This window comes from Lepidochelys kempii, chromosome 27, assembly GCF_965140265.1.
Source record: "Lepidochelys kempii isolate rLepKem1 chromosome 27, rLepKem1.hap2, whole genome shotgun sequence".
Classification (NCBI taxonomy): Eukaryota; Metazoa; Chordata; order Testudines; family Cheloniidae; genus Lepidochelys; species Lepidochelys kempii.
The window spans coordinates 18,533,638-18,551,782 of record NC_133282.1 but is presented as its reverse complement, the minus strand read 5'-3'; the positions used below and the strand labels follow the sequence as shown (position 1 = coordinate 18,551,782).

The 18,145-nt window shown below is 54.5% G+C and overlaps 2 protein-coding genes across 2 annotated transcripts; one reads left to right on the top strand and one right to left on the bottom strand.

Annotated features, from left to right (window-relative positions):
• The first annotated feature begins 1,130 nt into the window (after positions 1-1,130).
• PSMC3IP (PSMC3 interacting protein) lies at positions 1,131-7,923 on the top strand. Its single transcript, XM_073325480.1, has 8 exons — positions 1,131-1,290; positions 3,507-3,613; positions 4,068-4,157; positions 4,844-4,955; positions 5,189-5,334; positions 6,163-6,216; positions 7,125-7,184; positions 7,373-7,923. Exons 1-8 carry the CDS (start codon positions 1,167-1,169, stop codon positions 7,430-7,432), a joined length of 753 nt encoding a protein of 250 aa, XP_073181581.1. The 5' UTR covers positions 1,131-1,166; the 3' UTR covers positions 7,433-7,923.
• On the bottom strand, positions 7,373-17,903 carry MLX (MAX dimerization protein MLX). Its single transcript, XM_073325479.1, has 8 exons — positions 17,800-17,903; positions 15,502-15,538; positions 14,836-14,925; positions 13,876-13,982; positions 13,484-13,583; positions 12,625-12,724; positions 11,894-12,095; positions 7,373-10,649 (listed from the first exon to the last, which is right to left on the bottom strand). The coding sequence occupies exons 1-8, from the start codon at positions 17,863-17,865 to the stop codon at positions 10,593-10,595; spliced, it is 759 nt and encodes a 252-aa protein (XP_073181580.1). The 5' UTR covers positions 17,866-17,903; the 3' UTR covers positions 7,373-10,592.
• Between the last annotated feature and the right edge of the window lie 242 nt (positions 17,904-18,145).

The window sequence follows — 18,145 nt, the reverse complement described above, 5'->3', positions numbered from 1 at the left end:
CTAAAATGATTAGGGGTTTGGAACGGGTCCCATATGAGGAGAGATTAAAGAGGCTACGACTTCTCAGCTTGGAAAAGAGGAGATGGGGTGGGGGGGGGAGATATGACAGAGATCTAATAAAATCATGAGTGGTGTGGAGAAAGTGAATAAGGAAAAGTTATTTACTTGTTCCCATAATATAAGAACTAGGGGCCACTCAATGAAATTAGTGGGCAGCAGGTTTAGAATGAATAAAAGGAAGTTCTTCACTCAGTGCACAGTCAACCTGTGGAACTCCTTGCCAGAGGAGGTTGTTAAGGCGAGGCCTATAACAGGGTTTAAAAGAGAACTGGATGAATTCAGGGAGGCTAGGTCCATCAATGGCTATTAGCCAGGGTGGGCAGGGATGGTGTCCCTAGCCTCTGTTTGCCAGAGGCTGGGAATGGGCGACAGAGGATGGATCACTTGACGATTCCCTGTTCTGTCCATTCCCTCTGGGGCACCTGGCGTTGGCCACGGTCGGCCGACCGGACACTGGGCTGGATGGACCCTTGGTATGACCCCGTCTGGCCCTTCTGGGGGGGGGGGGTTGATGGGCTGCTCTGCCTGGGGGCGGCAGCTGGGGGGGGTTGACGGGCAGCTCTGGCCCGGGGGAGGGGTTGACGGGCAGCTCTCCCCGGGGGGGTGCAGCTCTGCCCAGGGGGGGCAGCTGGGGGGGGTTGACGGGCAGCTCTGGCCCGGGGGGGGGGGTGAACAGCTCGGCCCGGGGGGGGCAGCTGGGGGGGGGTTGACGGGCAGCTCTGGCCCGGGGGGGGGGGGTTGACGGGCAGCTCTCCCCGGGGGGGTGCAGCTCTGCCCGGGGGGGGCAGCGGGGGGGGTTGACGGGCAGCTCTGCCCGGGGGGGGGGGCAGCTCTGCCCGGGGGGGGGCAGCGGGGGGGGGTTGACGGGCAGCTCTGGCCCGGGGGGGGGGTTGACGGGCAGCTCTGCCCGGGGGGGGGGGGCAGCTCTGCCCGGGGGGGGGCAGCGGGGGGGGGTTGACGGGCAGCTCTGGCCCGGGGGGGGGGTTGACGGGCAGCTCTGCCCGGGGGGGTCCCCTCTCGCGGGGGGGGGCCCGGCCCAGGCACCACCTGCCCTAGCGCGTTGTGATTGGGGCCGGGGGCCGCGGCCGGACGCGGGGACGGTAACCATGGCAGCCGCCGAGCGGGCTGCGTTCCTTCCGCTTCCGCTTCCGCTCCGCTCCGCCCCGCCCCGCCGCGGGCCCGCGCAGAGACTGAAGATGAGCAAGGCCCGAGAGAGCCCCGCGGCGACAGGTGAGCACGGGCCCCGCCCCCCCCGCGGGCTGCGCCCCCCTTCCTCAGGCCCGACCCTCCCCCCCCGGGCCGGGCCCCCCCCCCCTTCCTCAGGCCCGACCCTCCCCCCCCCCGGGCCGGGCCCCCCCCCCCTTCCTCAGGCCCGACCCTCCCCCCCCGCCCTCAGGCCCGACCCTCCCCCCCCCGCCCTGGGCCGGGCCCCCCCCCCCTTCCTCAGGCCCGACCCTCCCCCCCCGCCCCCTGGGCCGGGCCCCCCCCCTTCCTCAGGCCCGACCCTCCCCCCCCCGCCCCCCGGGCCGGGCCCCCCCCCCCTTCCTCAGGCCCGACCCTCCACCCTCCCCCCCGGGCCGGGCCCCCCCCCCCTTCCTCAGGCCCGACCCTCCACCCTCCCCCCTGGGCCGGGCCCCCCCCCCCTTCCTCAGGCCCGACCCTCCCCCCCCGCCCGGTGGGCTGCGTCCCCCCCCTTCCTCAGGCCCGACCCTCCGCCCCCCGGGCCGGGTCCCCCCCCTTCCTCAGGCCCGACCCTCCCCCCCGCCCCCCGGGCCGGGCCCCCCCCTTCCTCAGGCCCGACCCTCCCCCCCCGCCCCCTGGGCCGGGCCCCCCCCTTCCTCAGGCCCGACCCTCCCCCCCCGCCCCCCGGGCCGGGTCCCCCCCCTTCCTCAGGCCCGACCCTCCACCCCCCCCCTGGGCCGGGTCCCCCCCCTTCCTCAGGCCCGACCCTCCCCCCCCCGGGCCGGGTCCCCCCCCTTCCTCAGGCCCGACCCTCCACCCTCCCCCCTGGGCCGGGCCCCCCCCTTCCTCAGGCCCGACCCTCCCCCCCGCCCCCCGGGCCGGGCCCCCCCCCTTCCTCAGGCCTGACCCTCCCCCCCCCGCCCCCTGGGCCGGGCCCCCCCCTTCCTCAGGCCCGACCCTCCCCCCCCCGCCCCCTGGGCCGGGCTCCCCCCCCTTCCTCAGGCCCGACCCTCCCCCCCCGCCCCCTGGGCCGGGCTCCCCCCCCTTCCTCAGGCCCGACCCTCCCCCCCCCGCCCCCTGGACCGGGCCCCCCCCCCTTCCTCAGGCCCGACCCTCCACCCTCCCCCCCCCGCCCCCCCCCTTCCTCAGGCCCGACCCTCCCCCCCCCGCCCCCTGGGCCGGGCCCCCCCACTTCCTCAGGCCCAACCCTCCCCCCTCCCCCCCCGGGCCCCCCCCCTTCCTCAGGCCCGACCCTCCCCCCCCCCCGGGCCGGGCCCCCCTTCCTCAGGCCTGACCTTCCCCTCAGCCCGCTGGGCCGGCCCCCCACTTTCTCTGGCCCGACCCTCCCCCGGGCCAGGCCCCTCTTCTCTCCCACCCAACCCCCACCCCTTCCTCCTGCCTGAGTCCTCTCCCCCTCCCCGCAAGGACCAAGTCACCCTTCCTGACCACCCCCACCGGCCCTGGCCCCCTTCCTCCCACCTGACCTCCCTTCCCAAGGGCCAGGCAGCACTCCCTTGCCCCTGCTGTGGCCAAGCCCTGGCGCTGAGCCCCTTGCCCCATCTCTTCCCCGTCCTTATTATCGGAAAAACCCGGGAGGTGGGCAGGCGCAAGCCCACCCACTTCTAAAGGCCCCTCCCCAGCCTAGCGGGAGGGACCACTGGAACCAGGAACCAAATGAATACGAGGGACAACTAATAAAAAACAGGGATCGGAGTGATGGTCACCGGTTCAAAACCAGGGTACCGGATGGGGACACCAAGCAGAGGACCCCGGACAGCGCCCACTGCTCCTCAGAGGTATCTAGGGAGCCAGCAGACGCTGCCCAGTGGAACTCTGCCCGGATGCGTGGGACGAGGGAGGAACGGAAATAGGCCCCACAGTTGCCGAGCACCTCCTCGTCCAACATCTTCCTCCTGATGTTATAGATGGTGACTTTAGCTAGAGCCAGGAGGAGGTTGATGAGGAGGTCTTGCGATTTCGTGAGGCCTCAGATAGGGTGTGCGAAAAACATGTGTGGGGAAAAGTGCAGCCAGAACCTCAACAGGGGCTGCAACCTGGCGCATTCGAGGTAAGCGTGCGCCAGGTTCTCCCTCATGCTGCAGAAAGGGCAGGCCTCAGGTACGGGGGTGAACCACGCCAGATACATGCCCGTGCTCACAGCTCCATGAAGGAGCCACCAACCGATGTCCCCGGAGGGCCTTGGGACCAAGGTGGAATAAAGGCTGGCCCACTGGGGCTCCTCACACAACCTCTCTTACCCATAGGAGGAGCTGCCGCAATCCTGCTTCGCTACCTCCAGGACCAGAATCGGCCGCACAGCGCCCAGGACGCCTTTGGGAACCTGCAGCGGGAGCATGGGCTGGGCAAGACGGTGAGAAGCAGGCAGAGCTAGGAGCCTGCACAGATGCACCCACCACAGAGGCTCTCCCCCCCCACTCTCCCCCCCATCCCTCGGCTGCTTGGAGCAAGGTGCCAAGGCAGGTCAGAGCCTTCTACCCAAGCAAGAAGCTGGTAGGGAGCGTCTTAGTGACCCTGCCAGATGGGTGGGAGCTGCCACTGCCTCCCTTCCCCCCACAGCAGCGTGAGAAACCCCCAGCCTCTGGCTAACCCACACCACAGGCAGGTGGTGGGTGGCAGCAAGAACCCCCTGGATAGATGCACAGATGGCTGGCTGCATGGGCAGATTCCATATCTGCAGCTGTAACAACACACACAGCCCTTCAGGCCTGTCTAGTTCATCTCTTCCCTCCCCAGCTTACTCCCCAGGGTAGCTTTCTGGTGCTCTGTCCAGTTCTCATGTGGACTCCTGTTCCTTTTTGCATCAGGCTGTGGTGAAAGCACTGGAGCAGCTGGCTCAACAAGGGAAAATAAGAGAGAAGGCTTATGGGAAACAAAAAATATACTTTCCAGACCAGGTGAGATGAATCTGTTCAATTTCCCTAGGAAACAAAAACAATCTTGAGTGAAAAACTAAACAGATCAGCTCCAAGTAAAGCCTTTTGGCGAGGCATGGCCTTCCCTGTAGTGTTTGTTAGTGTGCTGACAGCTGCATCAGGCACAGAGGAGACACTGTCGAGAAGCTTTTATTTACATATCGGTTCAGCACAAAATGCACGAGGAGACTCCAGTATGTATGTTTATATGGACACCTGCAGCTTTCCTCATGTTTCAAAGCAATATACACTGTCTTGCATTTATTCCATTCAAATGCTTTGGTTCTTCCTTTTACTTTGGATTATTTTATTTGAAGGAACCCAGCAATCCACTGTTCACTAACGTAAAACCTGCTGTTTAGCTGTGTAACAGCCTAGACAATGTCTCCAGTTTAGACTATAATGTAATACATATGAACTTTTGTTAATATTAACAATGGCCAAAGCTATGCCATTCTAGGCCATTTATTAGCACTCTTCCCATCCCCTCATAACCAATGGAGATGATACCTTTAGGAGCACATTGTGTATGGCTGATCTCGAGAACTGCAGCAAGCTGTCATGGGAACAAATGTCTCAAAGATCTCTGTCAAAAATGGGTGGTGGTGACTGTACAGGGAGCATCTGTTTACTGTAATTCATAATGCATCATCTTTCTTCTCGCTCAGGATCAGTTTCCCACAGTGAGTGATTCTGAGTTTAAAGCCTTGGACAATGAAATCTCGGAGCTTTCTTCAAAAGTACAAACCCTTCAACAGAGCTGCCGCCATATGGAATCAGGTGTGTTTGAATTTCCGCTTCTACTGCCAGGTTTATTTCAAAGTAGATTAGCTCGGAAGCTGAACCAGCATGGAGTGTGTGTGAGGCAGCGCAGTGTGGCACCAAGCATGGAGCGTGTGTTGTGAGGCAGCGCATTGCGGTGCCAGCATGGAGTGTGGTGTCATGCAGACATTAATGCTAGCTGTTGAGCTGTAGCTGTGGGCATCCCTGGGTAACGAGCGATTCCATTCCAGAACTGAAGGATCTGAATGGCTCAATGACAACCCCAGAGATGATTAAAGAGATTGAAGAGTTAAAAAAAGATTGTGCCAGTTACACAGAGAAACTGGAGCGAATTAAATCTGCAGCCAACCATGTGACTCCCGAAGAGAAAGAGAAGGTAAAGAGCTGGACGGGGCTGTGCCACCGAACGCAGCAGCCGAGAGCCCAGCTCAGCGCTACTTGTCTTAACAAAATACTCAATAAATGATCCTTAGATGTAGACAAGGAATAGCTTGTCCCTTCTGGATGGGTCCTCTATTTCTGTAAGCCAGGTGGTGTGTCTGAATGTGAGAATGAAAGGCACCTTAGAATGCTGACAGACGTTTCGAATCTGACATCAAACGCTGAAGAATTGGAGTGGTTGTGGGAGAGGTTTGAAACTCCAGCACAAACTGTCCTCTTCTCAATTAACTTCCCAATGTTCCTGTTTATAGGCGAAGGCTGTGCTTTAGTGGCCTCCTCTCTTAAGTCTGATCACACTACCTGAGCATTACCTACTGGGCGTGCTGAAGTGCTGGTCAGCTTTAAGTATGGCTAACTCCAGCATGGCGGAGCCAATCCCAGAGTCTGATGTCGCTGGAAATGTCCTGCTCCCTAATGTTCTCAGCAGACCCTTCGATGTGTGCCTCATTAGATTGTGTGTGTATCTAGAGGGGGCAGCTATAAAGGCTGGTACCTGAGTGACTCTTGCCTGCAGCCCTTTGCTCTGGGTTGTCATTTTATTAATACAGATATTCATCATTTTAGCCTCTCAAATCATCCATTTTAAAAGGAGACCCACTTCCAAAGAGCTTATTTGTCAGACAGTTGCCTGCACTGTGTGATGGTCTTGAACACTAAATAAGCATCTTGCTCTGGCCTGGCCTCCCCTCCTAGCACTAGTTCCTTGCTTCACACTAGGGAGCGGCTGGGTTTAATGTTACTCATTCAGTCTTGTTGGTTGCAGGTTTACAACGAGAAAAAGCTGTACTGTAAAGAATGGAGAAGGAGAAAGAGAATGGTAGCAACCTTTATTATGAATACTGGGTAGATGGGCACTATTGGGTGGTGGCAATGATACCCAAGAGGCGACTGGGTGTTTCAATCAGGGGAAAAATGCTAGCGACGTAATGATTTATGGAGCAGCCCTGGGGGTCTGTGGTAGCTGATCATCTTGTTTCCACAACCTGCTGTCAAGCTAGTCAAGAACTAATTGACCTATGAACCTCTTCAGCATTCAGCTTATACTAGTCTTGAAGTGGTGATGCCTGGGCCCTTCTGGTGTCACCCAGGAGGAGGAACCACAAGGCCACTTCTCCCCACTCTAATGCTGCTGTTCTCCAGCTTCCATCCCATAGTTTCTAGTGCTGGAAGGGCAGCCATCCTGGCAGGGAGACCTCTTCCTGGGCTCTGATTTCAGCTTTCCAACGTATAGACATAGCAAGACAAGCTCCCAACCATCCTCTCTGGCTTTCCAGTGGCAGCTCCCTCTCCCACTCACCAGAGTCATCTTGTTCGGGGGGCTTCAGGTTTATAGTCTAATAGTGATGCCAAACTGCCACTTTAAATGGACCAGTGGTCCATTTGCAAAGCAGATTATCATCACTTACAGCCTGAAATATATGGGGTGAAAGGAACCCTACAGCTGTCTGCCAGGGACCATTGCACTTTCATTCGTGTGCAATGGCTAACCGGGAGGAGACCTAATTTCAGCAGCCTGCGTAGTGGCCTCTGTTGGGGGGTGTGCAAGGCAGGCGTGCACCCTAGGAAGCCTCATTACTTGTGGCCATGGGGGCTAACGCTTTGGCCTTTGCTAAGCTGTGTATGTAAAGCTTCTCCCGCTGGTGAGCTTGCCCAGGTTTCACTTAACGTGTCTGTTTTCTGAAGAAATGGAGCTAAATATCCTTTCAAATTATTTTGTTTTACCAGGCGACTGAGCTACTTGATGCAATTCTGGAGGGCTACCCCAAAAGCAAGAAACAGTTCTTTGTAAGTACGACCAGATCCACCCACCTTTGATTAACATAAATCTGCAGGTATTCTGCTGCAAGTGGTGTAACCCTCAGTAAGTCCCACAGTGCTGGAAAGGGCCCTGTTTCTGAATTCTCTCTGTGCTGTACAGCCAGTGTAACTCTCCTTTGTGCTCTTGGTAACGAGGCTGCGTTGTTCTTGTGCAGGAGGAAGTTGGGATAGAGACGGATGAGGATTACAATGTCACTTTGCCGGTGGCTGTCTGAGTTGCTGATAGGAGCCACTGCTCCAGGGGAGAAAATTGGCCAGTGTGGAACCCAACAGAAGCCGCTTCTGAAACTTGCACTGTTTGTAGGGCTTGGTTTTGTCCTGCGTCTTTTATATATGTTTATGTTTTAAAATGCTTTGCAGTCAGGAGGGTGGCTAGAGGGGTTGAGGCAGCTCCAGGTCCCATCATATCCTCATTTGCAGTGGAGTTGTTTTATTATCCTTTGTTGCAATGGGCAGTTGGGATGGTGCCTCTCCACGGGGCTATGGGTGTGTTGGATTGCCAACAAGTAGGTGAGTTTGTTCTAGCAAAGGGAGGAAAGGAGCATTTAGGAGAGAAGAAAGAAACTAGTTGTTTAACTGTGTAGGGATGTACAGGCATCTCAATGTATTTAATAGAGAGGGTGGGAAACGCTTCCCGCAGCATCTACCATGTCGTAATGCTGTATATAGGAGTGTGATTCATTAAACACCCCTGTGTCTCATCTTAGGCCTGCTTCTTCCATAATTATTTCTCACCCTGCATGTCCTGGTGGTAGCAAGACTGGCCTCCCGACTGCTCTCTGGCCTCCTGGCCGCTTTGCTCACACAAAAGGGAGGCTGGCTGTATTCCAGTCTGGTTTAACTGTGGCTTTGAGAACCATCCGAGTCAGGCACCCGGATAACGGGGGATGACCGGGTGGGGAGGGCTGATCCAAAACGGCTGCCATAACACTGGCTAAGGGGTCAAGTTGGGCATCCTGAAATCACTAGTCACTTCTGAAAAATTGGCCCTTGCCTTATCACCTCTCATAGCAAACCCAGTGATTCTGTGTCAGAAATAAACAGAGGGACAACCCTTAAAACGCTTAGCAAAAATTTATTATAATTACTTTTCATGATAGAAAAATATTTCATTTCCACCTGAGTGAGGTCTGTAAAAAGCAATGTCCTTTGAGAAATACACATGCCACTTATTAGTTAACAGCACAGGCTACTGCTTCTGCAAACAGGGTGCTTTCCTTACAGCAAAGCAACATCTTACAAGAGTTACCCATCTGTGCTTGAGTACGGCCATAGAGGTAGCTGCCCCTATTGTGTGCAATTCACTTCAGCAGTTAGGCATGTTGCTGCAAACAAACTCTTGAACTTCCTAGGGGCTGTATGCTGCATTTGGACCAACAGGGACACTCAATGCAGGCTTTGTAGAAGTGCTTTGTTTTATAAAATCCAAGACCAACAGGAATATTTCCTTGATTAAATGGAAACAGCAGTTTAAACATTATGCCCCTGCTTCAGTGTTTGAAAGGCAGGCAGCCAGCACCGAGAAACCACCATACCCAAACTGAAGAAAACGCACAACAGTCACTTTTAGAAGTGTGGTAGGAACATAATTGAAAATCGACAAATACTGTTGTAAGAGAGGTTTCAGAGTAGCAGCCGTGTTAGTTGTATTCGCAAAAAGAAAAGGAGTACTTGTGGCACCTTAGAGACTAACAAAATTATCTGAGCATAAGCTTTCGTGAGCTACAGCCGATGAAGTGAACTGTAGCTCACAAAAGCTTATGCTCAAATGAATTTGTTAGTGTCTAAAATGCCACAAGTACTCCTTTTCTTGTTGTAAGAGAGTTACTCTGTTGGGGGTAATTCCAATAGTGTCACCTTGTTTGAGTAGTAAAACACCATGGCTGCTTTAGCAGACAGCTGCCATCTGCTTTAAGAGACCTGAAGGGTTATAGTGAACAAAACAGGGTGTAACTGATTTAAATTGTCTCAGACAAGCAGCTGTCTGCAAAACGTAAACTGATAACATGTTAGTGAGATTTTTTTTCAATGCATTACAAAAATCAAGGCTTTATTATATATAAAACTATAGTTCTAAACAAGAGTAGACGTCTACTTAGAATCCACAGCTGCTCTGTGCTAGACTATTCTACTTTCCCACACAGTGTGACTTCATCAGAAAGTGCCATGTCATATAAAGCCTGCCAGAGATCAGCCTCTGTACCGATAAAACTGGAGAAGGCTGTAGCGAAAGCTGCACGCATGTTTAATTGTTTAGGAAATGTGGCTAGAGTCGAAAAGGCCAAGTCAGCAGCTGGCTCAAGCAGAGGCTTGAGGCCATGGTCATCTGCACAAGAAGGGGAGTCCCTTCAGCACTGGGATTAAGTGACTCTCCTTGTGGCAGTGAGGGGCCAACCCACCCAGCTTCCTTTGTGTGGCCTTTTGGAAAGTCATTCTACACCAGTAAAGCAAGCAGCCTTCCATCCCTAGGCTGAACTAGACCATCGGGATTGAGGCCCATAGGAATTGCTAGTGCAGAACCCATCTCAACAGTAACTAGAACCAGCTGCTTCAGAGGAAGGTGCAAGAAAGCCTGCAGAGATGGGAGAACCTCTCCCAAGGGAAGCTTCTTCCTAACCCCCTTTAGTAGAGATCGGTTTGCCTGGTGCAGGAGGGTTCATAACCCAGCTCAAGTCTTTAATCCTAATGTAGCAACTGGCTCTGGGGTGGGGGGGAAGAGGTCTCCCTTACTATCGCCACTCTCTGCTTCCTTTCACAGCCCTGCATTGCCCTGTGGAAAGGTGCCTGGGTAGCTGCGATTTCAGCAAGTGCTCACCTGGAAACCGAACAGCCTGTGTTCCATCTGTTCTACAGCTCATGCCCAGGCTCTGTGGTTTTCAGGGTATGCATCCCAGCAGGCAGTAATGTGCACTGCTAAGATGACCAGGCAGTAGTTAAGACTCCAGGCCATTCCCCATCACAGGGAGCAGGACCATCTGCCTGCTACAAAGTAGCACCGGCTGAGCTACTGCCACTCTTGCAAAGAGTCAGGGGCTCAGGCAAGGCCCGTTCACTGCCATGCCAGTTTGGGTGAGACACCCTCTCCTGCCTTCCTTTGGGGCAATGAGAAGTATATTTAATCCACATCTAAACTCCCTTCTCTGCTGACTGAGTCCCTACAGACTGCGACAGGGTCTGTGGAGAGGTACATAAGCCCAGTTTTGGTTTTTGGTCAATACAATAAATAATCCAGAGAGAAGCTTTAACAATCACAAGGGAAACAGACCAGCCATTCCTGGAGTCTGTTTCCCAACTCCGTCCCTGCTGGCGGTACCCAGTAGCAGTATGGATGAAGAACGCAGGCCCATTCTGCTAGGGCACTAGCAGGGAGAGCAGTCAGTAGAGCTGATTCTTCAGCTGATGCAGAACCCCAAGCACGATGTCCCGCAGAGTCTGGGGAGAACAAGGAGGAGGCAGGATCAGTCACTCTGCGGGACGAATAAACATTCACCTTGGCAATGCCTCTGTGGGTTCCAGAACAGACCAGGGAACTCCTTACAGAGGGGAATACATGCGTAGAAAGGCAGCTGGGTACCTGCTGCACCAGCCACGCACAGCGGTGTTTATGGGAACAAACCTGGGGGTCATGGGGTACATGGCTTCAGTGCCTCAGGATTACTGAGAGTACAGGACCTGCCAGCTTGGATCAGACCAAAGGCTCGTCCTGGCCATTTCCTGTCTGACAGTAGCAGAACCAGCTGCTTTAGAGAAAGGAAGTCTAGTGTGAGAAGGTGTGGTATGACGACTTGCCCCTCAGGGAAGGTTCTCCCTGGCCCCCATGAGCTAGAGCCTCATTTATGCTCTGAAACAGGAGGGTTTCTATCCCTGTCAAAGCTCGTGTTTGCTGGGGCTCTTGTTCTCCAGCTAAGTGCCTACGGATATCTCTACGCTGAGAGAAGAACCCCACAGCAGCAAGTTTCAGAGCCTGGGTCAGGTAACTCGGGCTCGAAGAGCGTGCACTATGAGGCTCAAAATAGTAGAGTAGATATTCCTGCTCAGACTGGGGCCTGGGCTCTGAAACACCCCTCTCTGCCGGTCTGCAGAGCCTGGGCTCTGAGTCTCACTGCAGCAGGGGTTTTTGTAGTGTAGCTGAACCTTGGGTTTGCCTGATCTCCTGTGGCAGGCAGCACTACCATGCCAGCTGAACAGTGGGGTAAAGTTTCTCTCTCTATTCATTTTGAATTTGCCACTTTCAGTTTCACACATGGTCCCTTTGCTCATTAGGAGACCAGGAGAACAGGAGTTCTCCAGCTCCCTCCTCAGCCTCAGGCACGATTTTGCATCTCTTTATCATGTCCCCTGTTCTGCCTCTGGTAGACAGTCCCAGGCTTTCCATGCCCCTAGTCGTTCTCGTCACATCCCTGAATCGTCTGCTTGTGCTTTGTCCTTTCAGAGATGGGGTGACTGGAACTGCATTCGCTATCTCCATCCTGGCCTTTAAACCTCCTAACGTGCTTGGACTGCTGCCCGGTGTTGAACTGGCCCTGGCGCTAGTTAATTAGAGCCCAGTAAGGTGTAGGAATAGTTCAAGACGTTCCCTCCAATGTGCATTGCTTTGCATTTGTATCTACTGAAGCTGTCTGGCCCTATGCAAGAGCTTGCCCCATGTTACTTTGTGTGCGGCTCCTAGTCCTTACCTGTGGCTTACAGTGCTCTTCAATCCAGCTGAAGACACAGGCTGAAAGTTCCTGAAAACTTGCTACTGAGATGGAGGCATTAAAGGACTGGAACAGTGAATCCATGATGCCTTGGAAAACATTAAACTTGACTTGGTCAGAGACCTGGTCTTTCCCCTCATTTGGATTATCCTGATGAGCTTTCACAATCTGCTCATAGTTTCTGAAACAAACCAAAGAAACCCGGATAAAATGGCAGGCTTGGGAAGCCAGCTCTGGCCTCAGACACCTTCCAAAGCTCTGTTTGAGGTGCGAGAGAGACCAAAGATGTGCCGCAGTGTTTCCTGAAGGCCCTTAACTTTGCTTGTTAGGACCATAAGCAACACTCACACTGGCTGTATGGTTAAGGTAGCAGGCTCTGGGCTTAAATTCCTTAAGGGGAATAAATGCAGGGAAATCACAGTCTCCCCTCCATGTTGGAGAGGAGACCCAGGAACAGGCTGGGGCTCCTTGCTCTGAGTTGGCACCCCCCTATGGACAGTCCCCTTGCTCAGCCCATGCCCCTCGCACTATATTGGGATCTGTGTCAAATCCAGCTTGACCAGCGAGTCAGATGCTATCCAGCCCTGGGATGGAATTGAGAGGGGGAGAAAAAGGTGAGTATGGTGGGTGTCTGCTGCAGTATGTAACGAACAGGGTGTCTATCTCCCTGCTCCCTTGGGGTGGGGGATGTGCAACAAGCTGCTCCTTACACTTTCATGATCTTCAAAGCTGTGACATCTTTCCTGAGTGTAGAAACTTCCTCCTCCTGCTTCTTCTTCTCCTTATGGAGGAACTGAATGTAGTCAATGGCTGAAAAGCAAAGGGAGGACGAGGGTTTAGGATGCTCGAGACAGGTCAGAGGTCACAGTGACGACGCTCAGCAGGGGACAGGAGGAGCAGACACTGGGGCACATGCAGGATTGATGCATGGCCCTAGATTTCATCCCCACAGACCTCATGCATCCAAACTGACCAGGAGCCAGGCTCCGTGACTCCTCTCCTCAGAGGGTCCCAGTGCTTCACATCCCAGCTCCAGGGAGGGGGAGCAGGGTGCTCTAGATCATACGCTAGCAGTGGCCAAGCTGAGAGGAGTCCCAGCCTCCTAAGCCCTAAACACAGTCTTCCACCCTCAACCTAAGTGATTTCGATGCCCATGAGCTGCAAGAAGGGGGTGACTGGGCTAGGCAGCTCGTGCTTCACCTTGTAACAGTGTGCCTCCCTTGCACTGGTAGGCTGATTGCATAAGTGTTACTCAGTCTCAGCAAGAGACCAGGACAGTGTTAACCTGCAGAGCCAGCCAGGAGCGGGTGGGGAGGGAGCAGACAACTCAGTGAGGCCTGGAACAAGGCACCTGCCATTTTAGTTTTGATTGTCTGCAGGGAGGGTTCTACAGCTCAGATGGCTTTCCCCATGGAACCCCCATGAACAGAGGTGGGTCCAGTTCTGGCTGGCCAGTACCCCGCTCAGTGACCAGAGGAGTACAGCCGTCCAGCACAGAAGCTATTTGTCACAGCTGTTGGGAATGCCAGCACAGGCCCAGAAATCGCTCCCCACCACCCCCAGACTCACTTTTCTGCAGGACGATGGCTTTGCTTAGTTTCTGGGAGCCAATGGAGAAGTCCTGCTGCTGGCACGTGGGAACGATGGCCTGCAAGTCATCGTAGCCTTTCTGCAGGGGGGGCAGAGCGGAAGTGACAGCGTGTTTTAGATTCAACAGCATGGGATGATGGCAGCTGGCTGGGTAGATGGTTTAACAAGGTGGAAAGCTCCAGCTCCCCCGAGTTGATACAAACCCCCTACAGCATCATGAACATTTGGTGGAACACTGAATTTAACAGCTAAATAAATAACACAAGGTGCTGGTGCTGTAGAATAATGGGCCCTCCTGCGTCTGATGTGAAAGGAAGGTGCTGTCTGAATTCTCATGCAAAGAAACAGCCTGCTAGCTGCTCTGAGGTTACCTTGATGGCATCTCGTCTCTTCTGCTCGGCCTGGGTGTGGGCACGTCTGCGCCGGTCCTTGTATGACTCTTTGTAGGTTTCCTGGTGATAATCGCTGTCTTCATCATCTGCAGCGGAAGAATGGTCACCATCAGCTCTGGGGGCACGTGGCAACTCCCAGAGCCCAGGAAGCAGAGACAAAAACTGATACCTACAGTTACTGAGGTAACATGGAGACCACGCAGTGTCTGGACTGGGGATCATTTAGACACCTGTGCCTGAAAACAGCTCCCAGCGACACCACTTAGCTACCAATTGGATGGACTAGCTCCAAACAGTACTTTCAAAAGGATGGGGCCGAAACACAGTAAAGATCCACCTGTCCAAGGGCATCTCTGCTGACAACAGCCCACAGCGTGAGTGAGCAGCTGGGGAAATTCATTATAGGGAAGGCCAATAACAAAGATACTAGGTGCCAACTAGGCCACCTGCTTCTCCTGCAGACCCCTGGGGTTGGGTGCTGGCTTGTCTACACAGGATTCTCACTAGAAAGGCTCTGCAGCATTCTGGATTTCAAGAAGGACTGGGTGTCTAAGCTGAGATCCCTTCCACAGAGGGGACAACTTTTCAGCACTTCCTAGAAATCAGGCCCCTTTAACGTGTCTTAGAGCGGGCATCCATCACCACTCAGCACTTGAAAACGTCGGCCAAAAAGTTTCTTCAGACCTTCGCTCCAGCTCTCCTCTGTTCGCCATTACCAGGAGAGTCCCATCAAACTACCCTGCAGGAAGCCAGAACACCATCCTCCCTACCCAAGGGCAAGACTTCTGCTCTAGCTGGCAGAGGAAGCTCTTGCAATCACAGTCTCATAGAGAACATCTACCTAAGGAGAACAAGACTGAATAGGAGTGAGAGAGCAGGAAAAGCCCCTATTAACTGAAGTGCTGGAGAAGCTGGTGGAACATAGAGAAGGTACCATACCTGTATTGGGGACTGAGGAGGCACTGGTGGAGCCAATGCTGTTGGCTCGGGATACTATGCTTCCTTTCCTAGTGCTTTCCACAAAGAGCGCTGAAAGAGAAAATACCACAGCGTATTTCCCTACGTCATGCAGGAGGCGGTGAGTAAGTGTCACTAACCCCCAGAGACACTGCAAACTGGGACAGAGAAGGGATCAACTCTGGGAGGCAAGTCACAGGGCAACCAGCTCCAGGGATTAGCAGCTGTTGCAGTCCCGGTCAGTGTGCAGATAGTTGCGATGAATGCTGAAAAGCCATTGGGACCAGATGTGAAAGCCAACTAAAGCACAGCAATGTAACTAATATCCTTTGCACCAGTTTCCCTATCTGTAAGATGGGGAAAATAAATTCTAGGAGACTTGCGAAGTGCTTCAAGAGCCTCTCATTAAAGGAGCAAAGAATACATTGATGATTGCATCTGTGCTGCTTTTCCGATGAAAAGATATTCATCTTGTTTTAAAAGGCCAAAGGGTCCGATAAGAGACTGTGGATTTGGACCAAATTTGACCAGGTTGTCCCTCTTCTAACAGCATAAGCTAGAGCAAAGCACAAAAGTGACCACAGTTCCCTGGCACACTTAGCTGTGACCTGACAGAGTTTGGGAGGAGGAGGACACAAAGCTACTCACAGGGATCCAGTCCACTGTCACTGTATGCAGAATCCACCTGGTGCATTGTAGGATGAGCGAATTACAGCGTGAGAAAACAGGCGGAGAAGAGAGAAAAAGAAACAAACCAGTGAGTGAGGCACTTTCCTCTTTAGTGAATTTGCTTTTTTGTGCAATAAACTATTTTGCCAACACGTGACAGCAAGTGGGAACAATGTGGGTGGTCCCATGAGCCCCCACACAACACATACGCTTTCCAATTCCCTTGAAGGCTGAAACACTGGTTTGTTCTTCAGTTTAACAAGGCTATGACTGCAGGATTGATCTGGTTTCAATTTTACTACACTTTATTCTAGAACTACATGGTCAGATTTTCAAAAGCATATACACATTGAGGACAATAGGAGAAGCTGGGTGTCGAGCAATTGTGAAAATCCAACTCTGGTTCCTGCACAGACTCTGGGCACTTATGGACACACAGTCAACACTTCCTCCCCCTTTTATGTTGTTATATTTATCTGAATGTTAAGACTGAATACAAGAAAAGACAAATGACCATGTAGCTCTGCTCCAGGTGTTCAGGAGAACAAAACATTCATAGAAAATTAAAGCTCAGCCTCTGGGAATGACTCTCAAAATACACTGCTCCCTGGATATGCCAAGCAGGAAACCTAAGTGCATTCAACAGGCAAGTCCTCTGCTTGGTTAGTGTCCCTCCATCGGCAGCAGTTATGTAAGGCCTCCCCCAAGGAACCAAGGATCAGATTTGTAAAGGTATTTAGCTACCTAAAGAAGCAGATGGGCACTTAGTGGCGTAGAAAAGTGCCTTAGCACCTAAATCCTGGGTCACACAAACTTCCACTGATTTGAAGATATGGACCTTAGTTCCTTTGCAAAATCCCACTAGGCATCTAAACACCTTTACAACTCTGGCCCTAAGTGTATTTAACTCCTTGGAGCCACTTGAGAGACGTTTTCCCCAGATAGTCAAGATTTTGCAGTGACAGAAATGTAGAATTGTGGAATAATCCACCCATATTGGATGGTTCCTCCCCAATCCCAGCTGTCCATAGTTGGCTTGTGTCCAGTGCAGGAGGGTTTCTGTCCCTTCCCAATGTCGCGCGGAGGGGGGGGGGGGGAAATGGGCAGGGAATAAGTCAGCAGTGGTATCTGATTCTCTTTATGCAGTAAAAGGCAAGACACTCCAGGAGAGCCACCAGCCAGCAGCTTTGCCTCCAGTCACATCCCCTCAGAAATCTGCCTCCTCTGGCACAGAGCTGGGAACCTGCGTGGTCACAGGGAGGTTGGACACATCTCTGACCTGACCCCAGTCCTGACGTAACCCCTGACCCCTAGCCTGACATGACCCCATCTCTGACCTGACCCCAATCCTGACGTAACCCCTGACCCCTAGCCTGACGTGACCCCATCCCTGACCTGATCCCTGACCTCAATCCTGACCTGACCCCATCCCTGACCCCTATCCTGACCCGACCCCATCTCTGACCTGACCCCAGTCCTGACGTAACCCCTGACCCCTAGCCTGACATGACCCCATCTCTGACCTGACCCCAGTCCTGACGTAACCCCTGACCCCTAGCCTGACATGACCCCATCTCTGACCTGACCCCAGTCCTGACGTAACCCCTGACCCCTAGCCTGACATGACCCCATCTCTGACCTGACCCCAGTCCTGACGTAACCCCTGACCCCTAGCCTGACATGACCCCATCTCTGACCTGACCCCAGTCCTGACGTAACCCCTGACCCCTAGCCTGACATGACCCCATCTCTGACCTGACCCCAGTCCTGACGTAACCCCTGACCCCTAGCCTGACGTGACCCCATCTCTGACCTGACCCCAATCCTGACGTAACCCCTGACCCCTAGCCTGACGTGACCCCATCTCTGACCTGACCCCAATCCTGACGTAACCCCTGACCCCTAGCCTGACCTGACCCCATCCCTGACCCCTATCCTGACCCGACCCCATCTCTGACCTGACCGCAGTCCTGACGTAACCCCTGACCCCTAGCCTGACATGACCCCATCTCTGACCTGACCCCAGTCCTGACGTAACCCCTGACCCCTAGCCTGACGTGACCCCATCTCTGACCTGACCCCTGACCTCAATCCTGACCCGACCCCATCCCTGACCTGACCCCACCTGACTTCTGCCCCCCACAAAGCCCCGCCCTTGGGTTCCCCAGGCCCCTGCGGCTTCGGGCCTGTGGGGCGGAGAGGGGTCTCGCCCTCTCCCGGGGAGACGGGCCCCGCGGTGTGTCCCGCGCCGGCCGCCATCCCGCTCCTGGGACTCACCTTCCCCCAGGGGTCCTCGGGCGAGGCGCCCGCCTGCTCCGCCATCTTCCCGGGGACTCCGGTCATGTGACCCCCAGCGTCAGCCAATCACAGCGCCCGACCGCTGCAGCGCGAGCGGCTTCCGGGAGACGCCCGCCGCGGGGGCGGATGGGAGATGCAGAGTCTTCGCAGGGGCTGACGGGAACTGTAGTTCCACCGCGGAGACTGATGGGAGCCGAAGTGTGTCCCGGGACCTGGCCCGTCGGAGCCACGAGGGGGCGCCGTGACACAGGATCCTGCCGCGGGCCCGGACCCGCGTCCGGGCTGCGAACGGGGACACATGGGGGGGGGGGGGGTCGGGGTCTGT

Excerpts from the sequence above, each read along its gene's own strand:
- PSMC3IP (XM_073325480.1), top strand. The coding sequence starts at position 1,167 with ATGGCAGCCGCCGAGCGGGCTGCGTTCCTTCCGCTTCCGCTTCCGCTC. Across the intron at positions 4,956-5,188 it reads CTGCCGCCATATGGAATCAG|AACTGAAGGATCTGAATGGC; the intron begins GTGTGTTTGAAT and ends ATTCCATTCCAG. Across the intron at positions 6,217-7,124 it reads GGAGAAGGAGAAAGAGAATG|GCGACTGAGCTACTTGATGC; the intron begins GTAGCAACCTTT and ends TTGTTTTACCAG.
- MLX (XM_073325479.1), bottom strand. The coding sequence starts at position 17,865 with ATGACCGGAGTCCCCGGGAAGATGGCGGAGCAGGCGGGCGCCTCGCCC. Across the intron at positions 15,539-17,799 it reads CCGAGGACCCCTGGGGGAAG|GTGGATTCTGCATACAGTGA; the intron begins GTGAGTCCCAGG and ends ACAATGCACCAG. Across the intron at positions 12,725-13,483 it reads AGCCATCGTCCTGCAGAAAA|CCATTGACTACATTCAGTTC; the intron begins GTGAGTCTGGGG and ends TTTGCTTTTCAG.